Source organism: Drosophila simulans, chromosome 2R, assembly GCF_016746395.2.
Source record: "Drosophila simulans strain w501 chromosome 2R, Prin_Dsim_3.1, whole genome shotgun sequence".
Lineage (NCBI taxonomy): Eukaryota > Metazoa > Arthropoda > Insecta > Diptera > Drosophilidae > Drosophila > Drosophila simulans.
The window spans coordinates 20,384,506-20,403,924 of record NC_052521.2 but is presented as its reverse complement, the minus strand read 5'-3'; the positions used below and the strand labels follow the sequence as shown (position 1 = coordinate 20,403,924).

Sequence of the window (19,419 nt, the reverse complement as noted above, 5' to 3'; positions counted from 1 at the left end):
TCAATTTGCCGAGCATTGGGAAAAGGTAGGTAGCTCACCTTTTCCAGTGGATTCATGAGAATAAAATACATTATGCCAATAACTTCCCACTTTGGTAACTTATCTCGAACCTGTGTGCTCAAGATTAAATCGATTTCGATCCCCATAATAAACGTGCTTAAAAGGGAGCAGGTATAATATGGAAACTACAAATTACTGAGCCCGAACTGGAGGCGAGACAACAAACAAGGCCATATTGATCCCCGGCTGACAAGCGGTAATAATAATTTCGTGCCAATTAATCAGCGTTAAATCAGAGCGTCAACATCCCCACCTGCTGCACAATCTCCTCGTGATTTCACTTAAAGATTTCCTGTTTTTTACAAACATGCCGCCAAAGATAATCGAATAATTGGCATTCGCATTCTACGTAGGCACAGTCGATTGCGAGTAAGGTCACACTGATAGAAAATGCGGTAAGTTTCTGATTGTTGCAACACTTGGTCACACAAATTCTTTTCCTGCCAAACTTCAACGGAGGAAGTCACGTTGTATTTCTAACCCATCTTTGGTACTCATTTTTTTGGAGTAAGTTGATCGAAAGAAAATGTTTGGCGTGTGCTCATGTTTTGCCATATAGGAATGAAGTCGCAGACCCAGAAAAAGAATGCTCCCAAGGCCAATTCTAAGGCGGCACCACAGCCGTCGAAGAAAGCCCCAGCTAAGGTGGCCCCTGTAGAAACCGCCACCCCATCTGCTGCTCCGCCTTTGTCCTCTAAAAAGGTGGCCAAAGCACCGGCCGTGGCTCTGAAGAATCTCGATTTGGCCATGAAGGAATCGGCCAAGAAGGCCGCCGAAGCTGCTGACCAGAAGTTGGGATCGCAGGCGAAGAAAGCCCAGAATGCTTCTCGCAAGAACTTGAAGCAGGCGCCGGAACCCGTTGCCCCCGAGGTGGTCTGTAAAAAGAGATCGGCGCCTCCTACACGTGTCAATGCGGGAAAAACCGCTGTTGTTCCCGCCAAAAAGGCGGCCCTGGTGCAGGAAAAGCCCAAGGAACAAGCTCCCGCAGCACCAAAAGCCGAAAAAACCGAGGTTCCAGCAGCCAAAGCTAAAAGTGTCGCAAAGAAGGTCGCTACCCCGGCAACCACGAAGCCCAAGCCGAAACGCGCGAAGAATGTTCTGCGTGGAAAAAGGCTGGGCAAAAAGAAGGCTTGGCAACGCTTTGTGATCGACTGCTCAATCGTGGCCGAGGATATGATTCTCGACCTCGCCGACTTCGAGCAGTATTTGAAGACCCACATCAAGATAAAGAACAAGCTCAACCAGCTGAAGGACCAGGTCACTTTCGAGCGCTCCAAGAACTTCTCGCTGATCATCCACTCCGGTGTGCACTTCTCCAAGCGCTACTTCAAGTATCTGACCAAGCGGTATTTGAAGAAGGTCAGCCTGCGCGATTGGTTGCGAGTCGTGTCCACGGCCAAGGACACCTTCTCCATGGCCTACTTCAAGATCCAGGGCAAGGATGATGATGACGACGACGACGTTGCCGACGACGATGTGCGAAAAACCTTCGCCTAAAACAAAGAACGCATTTGGAGAACTTGTATATCCCTTGAAAGCTGTTCTTCGAAATTAAATTTGTCAGTATACTTCTGTTAAATTCCCACTTGAAGTTTCAATAGTTCTCATACAATGTTTGCAAATTTGCTTCAACATATTCAACCATGAAATATCAATAAAAAAACCCTAATAAAAGTACATCATATATGTATTCCCATCCGAAGCTGCAGAGTTCCCTTGAAGAACTTGAAGATTTCATTTAGGGGCCAGGTAGGAGGAAGGAGCGGAGCGTTCCTCCGGCGAGTCGTCTTAAACTTGAACGATTGACATCTCGGAGAGGGCCTCGAGTGGCATTCGTCATGTTTTGATTGGGAGGAGCCAGTCTTGTTTTCCTTGCCTTTTTACGCTTTTGTAAATACCTTAAATTGCCCCATTGGACGGGATTGCGTTCGATGCCAGGCGGCTTAATTGCTTCGCTGTGGGTCTGCCAAATGGCCGAAGCCATGGGTGGGGATCAGAGGGTGCTCCTCTGTCAGCAGTTGGCCTGGCCTGGCCGTAGGTGGTCCATAACGAGCTAATGAAATGCGAATCCAGCCAAAATGCGAACAGCGAGGCAGCCAACCGAGTGGAGTGAGTCAGGCAGCTGTCAAAATCGAAATCAACCTGAGCACTCGCAGGTTGGCTTCTTTTCGACTGGGCCAAAAGAACACAAAGGCTGGGCGAAATATTCACGACTGCCTGGCAGGGAATACAAAGCGAAAATAAACATAAACGTCATGCAAATCGTATGGTAATTGCTGTCATCGCCGACTCTTGTCAAAACGGGTTGAAGTGTTTTGTAAATGCCAGAAAAAATTAAATTCCAGACATGCAGACGAGTACCAATAATAATAATAATAATGTAATAAGGGGCTTGCGCTGGGGAAGTCAAGAGCGATCCACACGCGATTATTATTTTGTCAAATGGGAAAACGATATCGGGCCAAAACAGAGAGAACAGCCTCTGTCAAAAGCCAAGTGGCCATTGGTAATTGGAAAAGCCTGACAGCCAATGGTGATTAAAGTTAATTGAACTAACACCCATAGTTGATAGATGATGGCGTTCTTTGTCAAGTCCAATATACCCACGTAAAAAATACTTTAGCACATGTTAATTAGCATTAACGCTATTTTATTTAATTAATAGTGCACATTTGTATGATGTATTTCACTCCCTTGAAGCGCCACTTTTTGCAGCGTGTGTAGTTTGAAGCGTACATTATATCGCAAATAGAGCTGGCATTAAAACAAGTATTAATTTTGAACACCTGTCAGGGCCTTATTAATTTGAAAGCAAATCCCTTTTGACGTGGAATGTGAACCCTGTTCTCAGTGGCAATCAAGTTGGCTTTTAATTGTGCGTCCAACATTCAGATCCAGAATCTTGTAAATAGGCTCAAATCCACTCGGACTCTAGGTAGGTTGATCCCTGTTCCTGCTTAGGCTAATTAACACATCGATTACATCGTTGCGCGGACAGTGTGTCTTTAAATTGATAGGCTCGTTAAACTATCCCCCTTGCCGAGGCCTTCTGGTCTTGACTTCGCCAACTGGTTGGATCTATTTTTAGGGCCAGCTCCCTTGCGGAGGAGCAGGTGCAGCTGCCTCGACACTCCGCGCATAGACGCGTTTCTTGGCCAGTGCCAACCAGTTGGCGAGACCCCATCATCATCATCATCGCCATCGCCATCTGAAGATCGCCATCCGGCGTAGGTGACGGACAGCCTCGGGCTGCCAATATCGCTTACTTCCAGACAATGGATAGCCACGCTTCTGGGCCACACAGGCGCTGACAATTAGTTGGCCTTAATCTACTTGAGCAAATATTAGTTTTGAAAGCCACACGAGATCTTTGCACCCAGCTCAAATTTATTATATAGTTCCCAAGCCCTTTTAAGGTTTTAAATAATCTTTGCAGCTCATTTAACTGGCACTTTTCTGCTCGAACGCTTTTGGGAGTCTATTTCAAAATGATGGAATATGAAAGGTGAGTTTGTGACTGGAATCATGTATTCTCTTACTTACTAGCTGTTGATTCCCACAGTTCTATGTCGATCGAAGGCAACATCGTGGGTCTTAAAAGTACCAACGCCGTGATACTGGCCACTGACTCGAATGAATACGAAATGTATCTGATAGATGACCGCATTTAGTAAGACTATTCAATTTGCGTTGGGTTAAAATAACTTCTAACTAATTTTTCAGCTGCTGCGCACCTCGTTCCGGCATCGATCGGAAAATAGTTCTGGAAGTGAGTTCAAAGGTGGAACAACTGGTCCGGGATCGCGGGCAGACGGTGACCGTGTCCCAGGTGCGGGACATGTTTTGCGACAAGTACCAGAACGCCGAATCCCCGAATGTCCTGATAGCTGGGCAGGACAGCAAGGGTCTCCACTTATTCAGCATGGAGTCTGGGAAGTCCCGCATGGTGATATATGCCGCAAAGGGCACAGATGCGGAGAACATTGTGGGCATTCTGTCGCACGACTGGAGTGACTTCATAAACCTCAGCGAGGCTGAACATCTGGCCAGGAAAGCGCTTATGTGTGAGGACGCGGAAATGTGCACCATCTATAGGGCTAAAGAAATCGAGGAACAAGGCGCCAACATGGACTTCAATATGGACGTCGACCCCTCTGTATCGCCGGCCAGCAGTTTCTAGATCCTCCTACTAACTACATGTAATAGTTAATCGTATCATTTCGATTCACGTTGATATAAATAAATGGTGGCTGCTCCACTGCCCACCCTGTAATTAGCCGCATTTCTTAGCGTTTTGCAAGTTGGCCTGGAATAGATTATCCGCTCCTCCCGCTCCTTTATACTCCTCCGACCTGGCCCTTGGATAATTAATAATGATTAAAAGCTGGCGCCCATCAGCGGGCTGGCAGCTCAGAGTCCTTGTACCCGCTATGGGTATGGATATATAGCTCTATATAGATCCCCACTAACCAGATCCGCTCGTCTGCCTCCGGGGATCTGGGGACTGAGGCGGCGTCCAGCTGTGCGGATTAACTTGAATTTATATGTTGTGGCTGCATTTGAATAATTTCATATTCGAGCTGGCAATCGGGATCTCTATCTTCCACGCCACGCCCCCTTCCTTTGAGTCCATCTCCCCTGTGCGTGACCAGGCTTAATTTTCCCCCACTCCTGCGTCCACTTGTGTGGTCTCCCTGCATTGACAGCTCTTGGGTGGCATTATGCTGTCTGCTCCGGATTTTCACTTTTATGGCCTGCAAACCGGCAGTTGCTAATTGATTTCCACGTAGATTGGACTCGTAGTTAATCGGCTCCTCGTCGTCGGGTTAAACGGAGCTCAAAGGTATATGATGTGAGATACTTATTCTTACAGATTAGCTAGCTCGCCTATCTTAATCAAAGCGCCTTATCAATCCGCTGAAATAACATGCTCTGCACACTTCCATTAAGTGCATTATTTTGGCAGGTTCAAATTGGAACCTCTCTTTCTCCTGATAAGCAAATATTGTGCTTTTCCCCGAATTCGAAAGTGTCTGGCGAAAATAAAATGTCATTGACCAGGCGATAAGAAACGAGAGGAACAAGGCGAAAAATCAAACATCAAATATTCCCAATAAATTAAATTCTCAGTTCCGAGAAGGTCCTCACTTGTTTTTTTTTTCTTTCAACTGGCATTCAATAATAATTCACTTTCGATGCGGCCAAAAGTTGCGAGGAAGCTGGCCCTGGGTATTCGGGGTGCCTCTGAATGCGGAATCGAGTGGTGCTACCTTGTGATATCTTTATTTACCTCAGTCCAGTCCAAAAAAAAAGGGCTAAAAAAACACAGAGGTGCAGAAAACGCAGGCAGTGTCACCTTTCGGCGGCTCGAAGTGGAAATATATTTATGTGGCATGCGAGTTGCAAGGTGTGACAACATGAAAATTTATCTGCACCATCTCTGCAGCAACTTTATCTCCTGACCCCCACCTTCTCATCCACCTTCTCCCGCAATCCGCGTTCCGAGCTCCGGGTGGATTTATATGGGATACGAGTCGGGATTGCCATCTTAATGCGACATTAAGTCGGCGGAATCTGGGTGTTTGGCCCGGGCAAATATGAGGTGCATTATGTACACACAAGGGATTATCTATGGGTACACATGATGCACGTGCAACATAAGGTGCAGAGGTTGCAGAGGTGCTGATCCAGAAGAGCAATGGAATTACCCATTTGGGTGCTCCAAATGGGGCTGAAGCACAACTAAAACATATTAAGTTGCCGCACTGATTAATAAAAAAGTTTCAATCATGGCATTTAATTATATTGCTGATGGCCATAAAAACAACTTTGCAAGTTCAACGTTTTTTTTCCCAACACTTTCTTGTCAACTGTCTCTGCATAATTGTGCCTTTTTTCAGCGCCGCTGTTGCATTGGCAACTTTAACGAAATTGGACATGCAACATAAAGTAATTTATTTTTAATTAATTTATAAATGCAGCCACATCAAAAATGGCCAGCGATACAAACAGGCGGGGCGAGGCTAGAGGATCGCGAATTAAGCTCCGAGTCGTAAATAATTTTTATATCTCCCATTCCTTTATAGATTTTAATTTTTTGCGCGTTTAATTTCAGCTTTATTTTTTTGTATTTTATTTCATTTTTATCCGCGCCTCTGCCGCATGCAACAAGCGGCACGAAGTGAGTGTCGCTGACAGCACGTCATCAGCACATTGGGCGCGGGGGCAGCGGGGGCCGATTGGCCACGCCCACTTATATCGGTGGGCGTGCGCGATGGCAGCAATTTCATTAAAATTTACTGCACACTGCAGCGGCGAAAAAATTGTTGCGGTCAATTAACGTCAGCAACGCGTTGCCATCGCTGCGGCATAAGCCCTGCAAACAACCCTCACTCCCCCCACGCTTTTCCACCCCCATTTTCCGCCCTTTTCCCGGAGTTTCCCCACACCGCCCCCCTTGCTCATTAACGGCCGCCGATTTTATTCGCATTTCGCATCTGCATGCGCATACGCGACTTTTTATTTATTATTGCTGGCGTGAATAAATAAATAAGTTCCATTGACATATGCTCAAATAAATAATAGAGCGCGTTTAAATTATAGCCTGCTGGCTGGCCAGGATGCTCCTCCCGTTGGCAGGAGGCAGCAGGCAGAAGGCAGAAGGCAAGGAGCACTCGAGGAATCTCCGATGCGGCTGTGAGTTATGATCCTGGCGGCGAGACCGCAGGTCCCGCAGAGCCCCGCAGAGCAACAATGAGCGGTGGAGCCTGGCGTGGAGTCATCGAGACGATGGCGATCATTTTTAATTTCGCAGGCAACAAAGGCGCAGAAAATGACAATGGCTCAGACTCGGCGAGAACCGAGTGAGTAATTGGCTAAGATTACATTTAAAGAGAAGGTTATGCTCGCAGCTTTAAACACCACATTAATCTAAAGTATAAAAATATAAATTAAGGTCATTTCGTACTATAAGCCATGATTTTAATTTCCCTACACTTCTGGCCATCATTCGCAACTTAGCGCGAACCCAATCAAATGCACTTGGCCTAGAGAAAGAAGCCCGGCCACTTAATTGATAAACTTTCCCACTAAACTAATTTGATTTTTACGCAGACTCAATCAGCGCCGCAGAGCAGAACAAGTGAAAAGAATTTAATTAAGCTGCAGAAGCCGGCCAAAATGTTTCACAAAATCGAATCTTTTGGGCGGCGGGAAATGGGAGCTCCGTACAGAGATACCATGCGATGCGTGTGTCGGAGCCCCCGGGAAGTTGACCCCAAAAGGGTCTCCCTGCGAAGGAGGCAACTTATTAGGCCTGCTTGCCGGTGGGCGTGGCACAATAACACAGACCCTCTGCTCTCGAGAGGAAATTGCAGATGACTCGACGGACAGCCGAACCGCAAATTAGTTTCGCTGCGGAGCAACTGGGATGCTCCTCGGGATCTGGCTACCAATGTCAGTCGAGTCCGAGCCTGAATAAATATGAAAATATTGTCCAAGTAACCAGTTACCAGCGACCAGGGCCCGCGGCGTCTTTCCTGGAAACAGAAAGAGCAACCGGAATAACAATAACAACAATCACCCCCATGACAGGCGGTTCTGAAAAAGGGACCGACGCACTGAGAGAAAATGGTGGTTAAAAGGGGGCAGCAATGCGTTTAGTAGGGTCATCTCTTTAAAGCCTAGCATATAACTACTTATGCAGATCGCTCAGAATAAAGTGCCTTACGTTTGGTATTCTAAATCAGTTAATATTTTTTCTCAGTGCAAGGGTCCAGAGCTAGCTTCTTCCCTTTCGAACTCACTCCAGAAAATTGACGCGAGCCGCGCTCCAAAATCGCTCCAAACGTTGTCATCGTGGTCGGGTTGTTGGGTCGGTTGTTGCATCTGCATCTCCATCTCGGCATCGCGCGTCCTCCATATGGGCGCACTTGGAGATGCCGGAGATGAGATAAGCTTCCATACTCCATACTCCACACTCCACACTCCAAACTGCATGCTCCTGCCCGCTGCTTTTTGTTCATAAATTATAATTTTATGATCACGAACATATTCGTGGAACACTCGTTGTTTGCCTCATTGTCGCCAGCTCCCAGGGGCGTTAAATATTAAAGTGTCTGGAGATCTGGAGAACTGGTGGTTTGGAGCACTGGCAGTCTGGATTGGCACTGGAAATTGGCTCGGTTCTGTGGCCTTTGGTCCGTGGAGAGTGTCATCGTTTGTGTTTACACTAATTGAAGAACTCTTCGGCTGGGGCCCTTCAATGTCACGGATGCTCCCAGTTTTCAGCTCTCTCCCTTTTTCGCTGGATCGTTAACTTGCTTTATGGCCCTCGTTCGGTTTCTGGCCTGAAATTAGTTTGTTTTAGCTTAGCCGCCTTTGAAACGGGGTGGTGGTAATGATAAGTTGTCTTCTACGGTTTTATTGAAGGTCGTAAATCAATTAACTGGCCCTTTCTGGCACTCTTTCTATTCGGGGGACAGCTGAAAAGTCGCAGATATTGACTTGTTTATGCGCTTTAATTACCATGCGGAGTGCCAAAAGTTCAAATTTAAGTTATGAGACCAACTGGCTGGCAACTTTCCACAGAAAAACATTGGAAATATGATCGAAATAATTTCGAAATCTCCTTAAATTGCGCCTAAGAGTATGCAACACTTCATCCGAAATCCCTGCTATTTTCAAACACTGGCAGCTTACAATCGATTTTTTTAAAATTATTTTGTAATTGGGTATCCCAAACCCTTTTATTACCGCCCCCATTGTTGGCCGTGAATTAAACTTTTAAATCACTTTTCGCACATCGCCTGGATGCAAAAATATTTGCATACACGACATCGGGCAACATAACAAACTGGCTGTTTGCTTTTAATTGGTTTCCATTTCGGTGCCGTCCGTTTATTTACTATTTGCATGCCCCGCCCAATTTTTTAATTTATACAAACATGTTACTTTGTTAGCTTCGGCTAAAACAAATTCAAATAGTTGGAGTTCCAGCGCGCTGTCCCTGCAAACGGCTCAGTATTTTTATGAGGCATTTATCGATTTATTAAAGCAGCCCTGGGAGATTTCCGCAGAATTCTCATTAAGTGAGAAACGGGTTCAATTTGCGCTCGCAGGCGCGTAATGAACGTTATGCATGCAACAAAGTGAAATTTAATAGTGCAACACTATTCGCAGCATAATTAGTTCTTCCGCGCGATTTTCATATTCAGCTGCAGCCGGCTAATGAATTTATTGTGGCCCAAGGAGCAGCCAGCACCGCATCCAAGTTCACCCATCCCATCGTTCCCTTCGAAGTTCCCGGTAAGTGATATGGCGCAACTTGGCATTCTTTTGTCCCGCAGAGTCCCTCCATATTTGGTCAAAGCTTCTCAAGTGCGAAGGCATCAGCAAAGTGACACTCTCGTCGAGATTATCTGGGCGAGTCTTGGAAAGTTGGGCACTTCTTCTTCGGCTGCACGCCAAACTCCACAGAAATTCAAGTTGAAAGTAAATTAGCGCTAAGCCCGCGTCAAAATTAGAATTAAAAGCCAAGGCGAAAGTTTGCCCGAGCAGAAAAGGAAACACCAAATTAGCCCCAGAAAATCTAATTATTTCGCAGTTCTGTGTTTGCTGTGCGTTTGCCATTGGAGTGCACTGCTTGCGAGGATCTTCGCAGTTTTAAGATGCAACTTAAAGATACATCTTAAATTCATTCTAAATTTTACTTATGTATGTGAACATCTCTGTTTGTATTTTATATATTATTATTTGTTGGAAGCCCTTAAGGTTTTGAAATATTTCCCTTGGGCTTTCTTCTGTTTGCCGTGCTATTCAAACTCGCAAAGCTGTGCGGCTGTGTGAATAATTTGTATTCACACTTGAGCCAAGTAACCACAATGCTGTCCGCCACTTGGCGATACTCCAGGCACTTTTGAAGGAGTTGCAGCTCTTCAGGGTCTTAACTAAATACCACATGGCTGTTGATTTTTTCCCCTGCTGGAAATTCGCTCTTTATGAGCTGGAAATCTGCGCTGAGCGGCGGTGCAGTGAAATTAATTAAAAACGCCCACATCTTGGCGATAAATCAGACGACGGCAGTGGCAACAAGAACCGCAGAGACCGCTCACACACACATGCCACACACACACTCGCACACACTTCCTTGTGGCATTCGACCCCTACCACGCCCCCCTGGTCAGCCAGCCCTTTTGGCCGCGTGTTTGCTTAAGTGCCACTAATAACCCATTGTTGGCTTTTGTCCTTGTCGCCGCTGTTTTCGTTCGTTGTTGTTATTGCAGCTGCTGCCCTGCCACGCCCCCTGCTACCGCCGCCCCCTTTCTCACCGCAACAATCGAACGTTGCGAAACCGAAAGAAATTGCATGTTTTTCGTGCGGTGAGGGAGGGAGGGAGGTAAAAAAACAACGTCCCCAAACCGAAGAACTTTCAAAAACAAAGGTTTTCGAGTCGCAAACAGCTTATGAATGCAAGTGTGTGTGTGTGCAGCTGGGTGTGCGTGTGTGTTTGTGCTTTGCCGGATTTTGAGTGCTTAAAATTTCAGATTTATTTATGTTTCAGTTTGGCTTTTCGTTATTTTTAATGTTTTCCCTTTTGGCAGAATGTCCAAATGCACAGGGAGAAATAAAGGTACAAATCTGCTGATGATTAAATGAAAATCAAAACATACAGTACTGCTCTTTGGGTATATATACATACATATATTGTATGTATGTATAGCTATGGCTTGAATAGCAAGTTCCCTGCAAAAGCCTTCCCATTTTCTCTCAGTGCACCGCGACCGCACCCCAAGGGGAACGCGAAATGTGTTTTAAATTAAAGACACAACTTTTGCTGAAATATTTTCGATTTATGCAGATTCCCCTAAAAGCTGACAGCGAACCAGACAAACCGAGCGTAATAAATATTTGGCGCCAAGTGGCAATTTAAAGGGCAATCGAACTTGTGGCCCAGTTCTTTAAACTTTAAAACATGTTCGTTTAAATCAGTGCCGTGGGCACCCAAATCGATTGTCATGCTAAATGGGTTCAGTTTGTTATTGTTTTTTACTTGTTCCGGGAATTGCATACAACTGTAGATACACAAACATTTTCCGCGGAATTCATAAAAGGCGCGAAAAAGTATTGCTTGTCTGCTCATAAAACGAGACAGAATGTGGCTGGCATGAGTGAAAAGGTGATAGAGTAGCAGAGGGGAAATATGAACTTATAGCTGTCCCTGTCTTCCAATTGGCGTGGTGTTTGGCTTTAATTCTTATTGGAATAAATATGTAAATAATAAACGCTGAAATTTAAAGGTTAGATAGGACGTAGAATTTACGTTGGAAAAATGTTAGAATAGTTTACGAAGCTGGAAATAATTACAATATGATTGAGTGCAAAGGAGTTCAAAATGGCAAGAAAGTTGGCCCAAACCGACCACTCCTAAAGGTTCCACTCGATCTGGCGCGGCATTGTACAAATGTTGTGCTAATAGCGCATTTGGCCTGTTAGCGTCGGGAATTATGTGACAACTCTATATTGGACCTGGTGTGGCTGTTGCTGGTGCCTCCTTCCAGCGCCCAGGGAGGTCTCGCAGCTCTCCTTTTAACTTGGCCAAGAGCGGCGATAAATACTCGAGTGTAAATGGATATGGTTGATGGTGTGAGCGGGTTGGTGTGGGGATTTCCTCCGCCAAGCAATGAACTAATAAAGGAGAGAAAGAGATGGAGAGGGGGTGGTGGTGTTATAACGCCGACGCTTTATTAGCCAGACTTTCTTGCCTCTACCAAGTTCTTCTTCTTCTTACTCCTCATATTATGGCCGTAGGAGCGCGCGGCGCAAATGCGTTGCCATAAATTTAAAGCTTTGCCAAGAAGGCGACTGCGGGAATAATGTCTATAAAGACATTTACCGGCAGCGGCGACGGCGGCGGCGGCGGTTCCGCTAATGAAGATCAACGATTCGCGGCTGAGATTCAGACTGCAGGTGGGTGGGTGTCCGCCTCCCCCGAGGAACGCATTTCTATGCACATCGCGCGAATATTTCATAAATTTCATTCAATTTTTATTAAGCGTAAGAAATATGGGCTGCTGTGGGAGGAGGAGCACAACGCGGCCATCGGGATCTGGCCGAGGAGAAAAAAAGGGACGCAGCAAATCCTGCACCGGAAATCCCCTCATTACGCCAGACTTGTAATTAATCTTTGGAAAATTAAAAGAAAAAGGGGCCCAGAAAGGCGGTGGAAACTTTTGGGCCCATCGAGCGGGGCCGCTGTTTCGTGTACACCTGTTACACTCATCTTTTTCTGGCCGGGATCCGGAATCCGGGATCCGGGATCCCGATCCGGTTTCGGGTCCGGTTAAAAGGGACTTGGCTTAGGATGTCTGCGATTTGCTGGGCTCGGTAAATATTTGCAAATGAGTTTGGAATTAAGCCGGTTTACTGATTTTCGGCCTATCTTCTCCGCTTTCGGATTGTCTAATTAATTCTTGTCCCTCTTTTGCTGGTAGCTAGCAAATTGCTCAGAAGAATCAACATTCCCAAAGTTAAGCTAAGTCGGTTTAAAGTATCAATTTTCCAACTTTCCCCATTGAGAATCCTCTCGATTATCGGTGGTAAAATGTTTCGTTGCATGCTTCTAATTTTTGTGGTAACTAAGTAAGGTTCGCTAAGGGTATCTGAAGTTCGTCTTGGTGGATGCAGCGTTCCTTGCCATTTGTTATTTATGAGCGGCCGGAGGCATTTGCCGGCTGACATCCTTGGAAATGGACAACAAATCCAGTGGACAGGCTAACAGAAGCTGGCTGCCGCAGAGATTGAATGGCCAGAAAGGAAGGGAGCACATAAATTTTTATAATTTTCCTCCTCCTTTTTTTTTGCTGCGATGGCCGCTTTGCGTGTCAGCTCAAGCCAGGCCAATTCGAGCTGTGTAAGCCGAGTCGTGGAGCCGGGTCTCAGACAAGCAGCTGTGTCTCCGGTTTCCTTTCCCATCGGTTTGTTTTCCTTTTTCCGATTTGATTTTTTGCCTATTTTTAAAGTCTTTTTTTTGACGCCTAAGCCAAGAGCGCGGGCGACACTTGAGTGACGCCTTGACTGGCGCCATCTAGCGGCTGCCGGCTGCGCGTGCATAACTTGCGTTTCATTATAATGAGATTATCCCTTTTGCTTGTACAGTGTTACTGCCTCAGTAGCTATCTGCCTCCTGGTCGGATGAGGGCGAAGTGGGTGGCGGCGGGAGTGGGAGTGGCACATTTCCATCTTTGGCTCAGAACTGCAACAGCTGCTTGTGTTTTCTTATTTAAATTATTTCTTTCCCTTTTGACGGCTCTTGTTATTCGCATTCCCATTCGCATTCGCTCCCTTCGTGTCCTGTTTCACGCTCCTTGGCCACTGCAGGATGTCGGGATTATTTGGCCTGGGACTTGGGTCTTGTTTAACTCGAGCAAATAGCTTTTCCCGTGGGCAACTAATTGGAATTGGGCGGGATGAAAGCGAAGTGGTGCCGTCTCACTTCGAAAAATGTCCTTTAAAACTGCAGTCAAAACAACTTGTTTCGATTGACGGGCGCAAGGATCAGGGGTTTAACTGAATCTGTCACATTAAGGTGGAAATGGATAACGAATGGTTGAGTTTGAACTACTCATACTCATCTATATGGAATTTCCTTGTTTTTGGGAAACATAACTAACCAGCATAACTTTAGCATCCCATTCCACTTGAATTAAATTTGGATTTGGGCTCCCAATGGGACCACCTCCAAGGTAAATTTCCAAAAACCATTTACCATGTTCGAATTATGCAAAAATGTGTTAGGCACGATGTAAAAACGCCAAATGACACGAGCTCGTTGTATGTACATACATTAGTCAATTTATTTATGTTATTTCCTTCAATCATTCGGCATATTTAAATTGATTGGGTCACGCCAAGGCCAAGCCCCACAGCCGAAAGACTCGAAGCCCAAAAGCTAATGTTGGAAAACCAATTAGAGCCGAAACAACAATAACGACAAAAATAACATCACAACATCAGCTAACAAGATCAAATCGTGTAATGTGGCTCATTACAACATCGTTTTGTACACATATTTTCGTGTGTGGCCCAAAAAAAGGTGTGAACTTGTGGGTTTTCAGTGAGCTTAAAGAGTTCACGCAAAAATGGGCTTAAATGGTGGCATTAGTTATGGGAACAAGTCATCGGATGAATTTGATTATAAACGGTATGGAAGTTTACTCTGCAGTGATTGAATAATATCTACTTATCTTATTCATCTAAAAACTTGTTTAGTATATATGTGTATATATTCAAAATGCTGAAGAAGTTGCATTGTTCAATTTATTGCCAGCTGGAATTTATCATACATTTTCCCACCAAAGAGTTCAAACTGATCACTAACACTAAGGCTTATCGTCGGACGGGTGCTGGTGTCTCTTGTTCTGCGGATCGTAGTTGAGGACGTCGAAGGTTAGGATCTTGTAGAAGGACACGGACCAGCCCACGTCGTCCATGCGGTGCAGGATCCTTCCCGTTTGCGGAAGAGCCGAAGTGGACGGATTCTGGGCGGATTTCATGGGATCTAGGGCCGACTGAATGAAGGGTGTCTGCAGAGGCTTTGCACTGCCAACTGCATCTGCACTTGTGGGAGCACTGAATGAGGGATAGCTATTCAGATTGACACCCTTTCTGGCATCCGCCGTGTAGTCCCTTCTGAAGCGGATGAAGATCTCGGCGAAAACAATTCGATGCGGAACAGCCACGACCTCGGGCGGTGTCTTAAGCTCGTTGTCCATCCGGCGGATGATCTCACTGACCTCCACCACCTCGGTGGCCGTATCAAAGTCCTTGGTGTTCCGCAGGCCCACAAAGAGCATGTCTATGAAGGCGTACTTCCGGCCAAAGTTCTGGCGCGTAGCCACCTTCATGGGAATCGCGCGGCGCAGGTGCTCCCGCTCGAACCTGACCAGCTGGAGGCGCGTGTCGTTGCGGGAGAGCAGCATGTCCCGGGTGATCTGCTGGAACCCCACCGGTGTCGTATACTCGCTGATCTTGTCGGCACTCTGCTGGCGGATGATGTCCGTCATCACGATCGCCGCCTGCTTGGCGCCCTCCAAGAAGTCCGGCTCGCTGAACTCGCGATCCCAGAGCCACTTGAGCTTCCACAGATTGAACTTGGTCACTAGGTACTTCCACGGATTGTGCAGATACACCAGTTTCGGAATGATCTTACGGCGCTCGTGGTGCGCCGCACTGCGCCGATCCCAGTCGTGTATTCCGCGGCGGATCAGCTGCGAATCGCCGGGGACGTCGCAACAAACGCATCCTTGCCCACATCCGCATCCCGACTTCCAAGGGCAGCTCGGATTGCTCGCATGGGTGTTATGAGGATGGTGATTGCCGAACATGTTCTGTGTGCCATATTTACGTAGAATTTTTGATAGCATCGCGACTCCTAGAGTGGGCCACTTTGCATTTTTGTCTCGAACCTGGTCGTCTGTGCCCTGGAGAAAGGTAGTTGTGTTTTTGTGAAACTCCTAATTTTGAGCAATTCAGCACGAGTAACTGACAGCAACGGAATTCGAAAGCACACTACATTTAAAAGGCAAAAAACAGTACAAGAAATATTTCGCTCTTTTTAAGTAGCATTTGAAGATGCAGCTACAATCACACAATATAGATTATTTATCAGTGCCCGTTTCCAATTCACATCTCTTTTCGATACTGTCTATTCATTTCCCATATTTCACTCGAATTTGGATGCGGTTCATGTGGAAATCTCCTGCCAGCCGAAGCGTCCCACGCCAATCTTTGGATCCCAGGTAGCACAGGGCCAAAATGACAGGCCAAGATCGTAAAGCATTATTCCGCCGATACATAAATTATGTGCTGAGGTGCGTGAGTGTGTGAGGGCCGTGTGGGCTTCTTCATTTGGTTTTCCTCCGGCGACAAGTGGCCCTTGGTCAGGGATTTCCACGGGCGACGCTTGCGGAGATGGGGGAACCACTGTGCCCCTCGGGTCGCACGCAAATGACATAAAAATTAACAATGAATATGGGAAAGAAGTGAAAAGCTTTCAATGCAATTGTTGCGCTCGGCTGGAAGATGCGTATTTAAATGGCGCGTCGAATGTAATTATGTGTAAACGTATTTAATGGAGAATTAAACAGTAGTTAAATCGCTTGGCGGCGAAGTCACTGAACAGCCGATTAAAAATATTGGTACTTACGTAAGATTGAAACTTATATTGTAACTTGTTCTTTTGCAGCAAATATAACATGTCAATAGCTATTGTTTAATTTTAAGTACCCACTAAATTCGCCATTTCAAACGAACATTTTATGGCTGGCCAATGGCTTCTCGTATGCCTTCCGCATAGAAAAAGGTAACCGGGCAGACTTGAGGCATACAAAGTACCCCACTCCCTGGGCTCCCCACCTTCCCTTGCTCGCCAGCTATTCTAACGTTTTGAGTTTATCAATTCGATATCCCAGGTGGCGATGGAGGGGGTACTGCTCCAAGTTGACACAAAATGCGTGGTCGTCATCGTCAAAGGGCATCGTCATCGGCAATCGCATGACACCGCAAGAAATTTTCCCAGGTGGGGAGTGGGAAATGAGGGGGACAAGGCGAGAGGGAGCGAGGGAGATAAGTATCTTTTATGGACCGCCGCAGTGCAACAAAAGATAAAAAGATACTGCAGCGGGGAAATTCAAATTCGAATACAAACGAAAATAAGTAATTCATTTCGCTGCGGTTTTGAGGAAAGAGCGAGACGGCGTCGTTTATCTTGCTGCTCATTAAATCATTCAGCTGTCAATCAATTTCGATGCGGTTGTCTTGGGTCTGAAAACGAATTCCAGCCTGGTTTTTCTGCATTGCTGAGGTGGTCAGCCGACCGCAGACTCGTGGATAATTATGCTGCCATCTGTAATGAGTTCGAACGGTTCTTCTCAGCTGGCCCATTAGAAGTTGTACGATTCAATCCATGATTGATTGGTTGGATTACTGGCGAGCACTGTCACAGATTGCCGCACTCACTTGTGGAGCTGCAGCAGACTTCTGAATATGCATTCGTATCTTGCAGATACATTCCACACTCGGCGATCGACAGCGTTTTAAATTTCGCTCCAAGTGGAAGTTGTTGAGCCCGCACAAAGACCCCCATTTTCACATATCGTTAGCATAAGCGCAAGTATCTCATGTGGATTTCCATATCTTTCGGTTTGGTTCGCTTCGGCTCGCCTGTCGTCGTACCTGTCAGTCCATTCAGGTTAAATCAATCATACACAAAGACTTCGGAACGGAGACCTGTCAACACGGTTCATTGTTCGCCTCAGAGCGGCATTTAATGAAAAAGACCGAACCCGATCTCCAACTCAAACTCAAATTCGAACTGAAATTGGAACCCCCCGCCGCATTACAGCGCAAAATATGCCATCCATCCATAGATAGATTGTAAATTTATGCGCGTATCTCACAGATAGTTCGTGCAGTTATTTGCATTTTGCTCCGCGGCCAAGCGACTCTAACTATTGTCTGCGCTTGCATGTTTTCCCCATACGGGTGGTCATTTAGCATATTTTGATATTGAGATTTATTGACAAGATTGGAACGTGGCTGCAGCTTTGTCGGCACCAAAGCGGAAATGTTTCCGCCCCCGCCGCCTCAATTATGTCAAAACGGCGTCCCTACTCCAAATTAATTGAGTTCGTTCCCCGAAATTCGTATTGGGTTTCACACTGGGCGCCCTTTTAGGCGGCTTGACCACAGAGTAAAACACAAAACCAGCAGAAATCAAAACTAAGAGCGTGCCACTGGAACAATGCCAAGTCCAGATGGACTGGATTGTTGGAGAATTGAGTGGAAAACACTAAGGAAAACTACCTACAGATGCGAAGTACTCACATAAATGGAGATAATATTTACAAACTAGTTTTCTCTCCGTGCAGGAATAGAAATGTATATGCTTTGAAACCTTGCAAAGTGCGCGGAATGTGGTCGCGTCATTGAAATGCGATACGAGACCTCCGACTGCAGAGATCGTGAGGAATTGCCCATGGATTCCATGTTCACTTCTAGGGTTTCCAAGCTGTCACTCTGCGGTGGGTACTTCTCCACTGGATTCGCACATTTCGAGGTAGTTGCTGCAATTTGTCTGGCAAATCGATCGCCACTGCGGTGAATGCGGAAATAGCGAATCCAATCCAATCTGGCCGATCACCGATCAGGTTGAGGTCAGGTCTTTTCCTTCTCCCACTCCCAATCCCAATCCCCATCCCACTTGCACTCCGCGATCGCGTGGTAATCGAATACTTTCACGTATGCGAGATCCTTTGTGCAGTGAGTCATTTAAAATCCTCCAACTCTTCTAATGTGTCTTCGGGGCGACACCTGAGAGACCAATCACGTGATCGGCCTGCCTTATGGCCACTTAAACTGGAGTTTATGGGGGATTCTCTGGGCTAGGGGACAACCTGTCAATGGCTGACACTTCACTTGTCGCCTGGCCTGATATGTGGGTCCGATGTGATGGAACTGTCGCCGGCTTCCAAGAACTGTCTCCGCACTTTGCAACCCACCAAATTTCCCCACACATCGCCTCCCAAGCGATCCGATTGAAAACTGGGCGATTCGATTTATTTATGGCCCCGGATTGCTGCGCTTTTCCGATTCAGTTTGCGTGCCAGTCATTGAGTGCCCCGAATCAAATGCGGGAAATCCCAAACTCAAAAAATATAAAGCGAAAGTTTAATGCTCTTTTTAAGAAATGCTCTTTTTTACTTGGATCAACCGTACGACATCGCAAAATACCGTTATTCTTGGAGCTTTATCATAATAACTTGCCCAAAAAGCGTTCCACAACCACAAGAATACGATTTTTGCACAGCTAGTGATCCATATTAACAACATGTATCAAATTCTGGCCAAATTAAAAAAAAAAATTTTTGGTAATTTTTCGCATTTTTTGTAAGGGGTTACATCATCAAAATTTGCAAAAAATCGAAAAAAAATAAATTGTTAAAATTGCTTTGCCAATCAATTGGTGATGTAATTGCGAGTTTAAAAATGTACTGCACTCAAGATTTCGACCAATATATCGACTATTTTGGCTTAAAAACTGATTTTTTGGTCGGAAAAACACGGGTTTTTCTTCATTTCTCGGCCAAAAAGTGTCACAAACCTCAAGGAATAACTTTTTTGCACAGCTAATGATCCAAACTAACAAACCATATTACAAATCTGCAGATTTTTGAAAATTCGATTTTTGCCAATTTTCTAATTTTTATAAGGGGTTACATCATCAAAATTTGCGAAAAATCGACAAAAATTAAAATGATTAAATTTGAATGCAAATCGTTTGGGAATGTGAATACGAGTTCA

At 45.7% G+C, this 19,419-nt stretch overlaps 3 protein-coding genes across 4 annotated transcripts; 2 read left to right on the top strand and 1 right to left on the bottom strand.

Annotated features, from left to right (window-relative positions):
• Window positions 1-410: 410 nt before the first annotated feature.
• Window positions 411-1,762, top strand: LOC6735837 (60S ribosomal protein L22). Its single transcript, XM_016181329.3, has 2 exons — window positions 411-567; window positions 620-1,762. Exon 2 carries the CDS (start codon window positions 622-624, stop codon window positions 1,555-1,557), a length of 936 nt encoding a protein of 311 aa, XP_016029207.1. The 5' UTR covers window positions 411-567; window positions 620-621; the 3' UTR covers window positions 1,558-1,762.
• A 1,111-nt stretch (window positions 1,763-2,873) lies between these two features.
• LOC6735836 lies at window positions 2,874-4,333 on the top strand. 2 transcript variants are annotated; one of them, XM_016181330.3, is made up of 4 exons: window positions 2,874-2,995; window positions 3,497-3,565; window positions 3,623-3,730; window positions 3,784-4,333. In XM_016181330.3, exons 2-4 carry the CDS (start codon window positions 3,549-3,551, stop codon window positions 4,238-4,240), a joined length of 582 nt encoding a protein of 193 aa, XP_016029206.1. In that variant the 5' UTR covers window positions 2,874-2,995; window positions 3,497-3,548; the 3' UTR covers window positions 4,241-4,333. The 2 variants fall into 2 exon arrangements, with proteins under 2 accessions (XP_016029206.1, XP_044778472.1); XM_044922537.1 differs by lacking the exon at window positions 2,874-2,995 and having other exon boundaries at window positions 3,059-3,565.
• Window positions 4,334-14,362: 10,029 nt separating this feature from the next.
• On the bottom strand, window positions 14,363-15,625 carry LOC6735834. The gene has a single exon (XM_002082708.4). The coding sequence runs from the start codon at window positions 15,480-15,482 to the stop codon at window positions 14,439-14,441; it is 1,044 nt and encodes a 347-aa protein (XP_002082744.2). The 5' UTR covers window positions 15,483-15,625; the 3' UTR covers window positions 14,363-14,438.
• Between the last annotated feature and the right edge of the window lie 3,794 nt (window positions 15,626-19,419).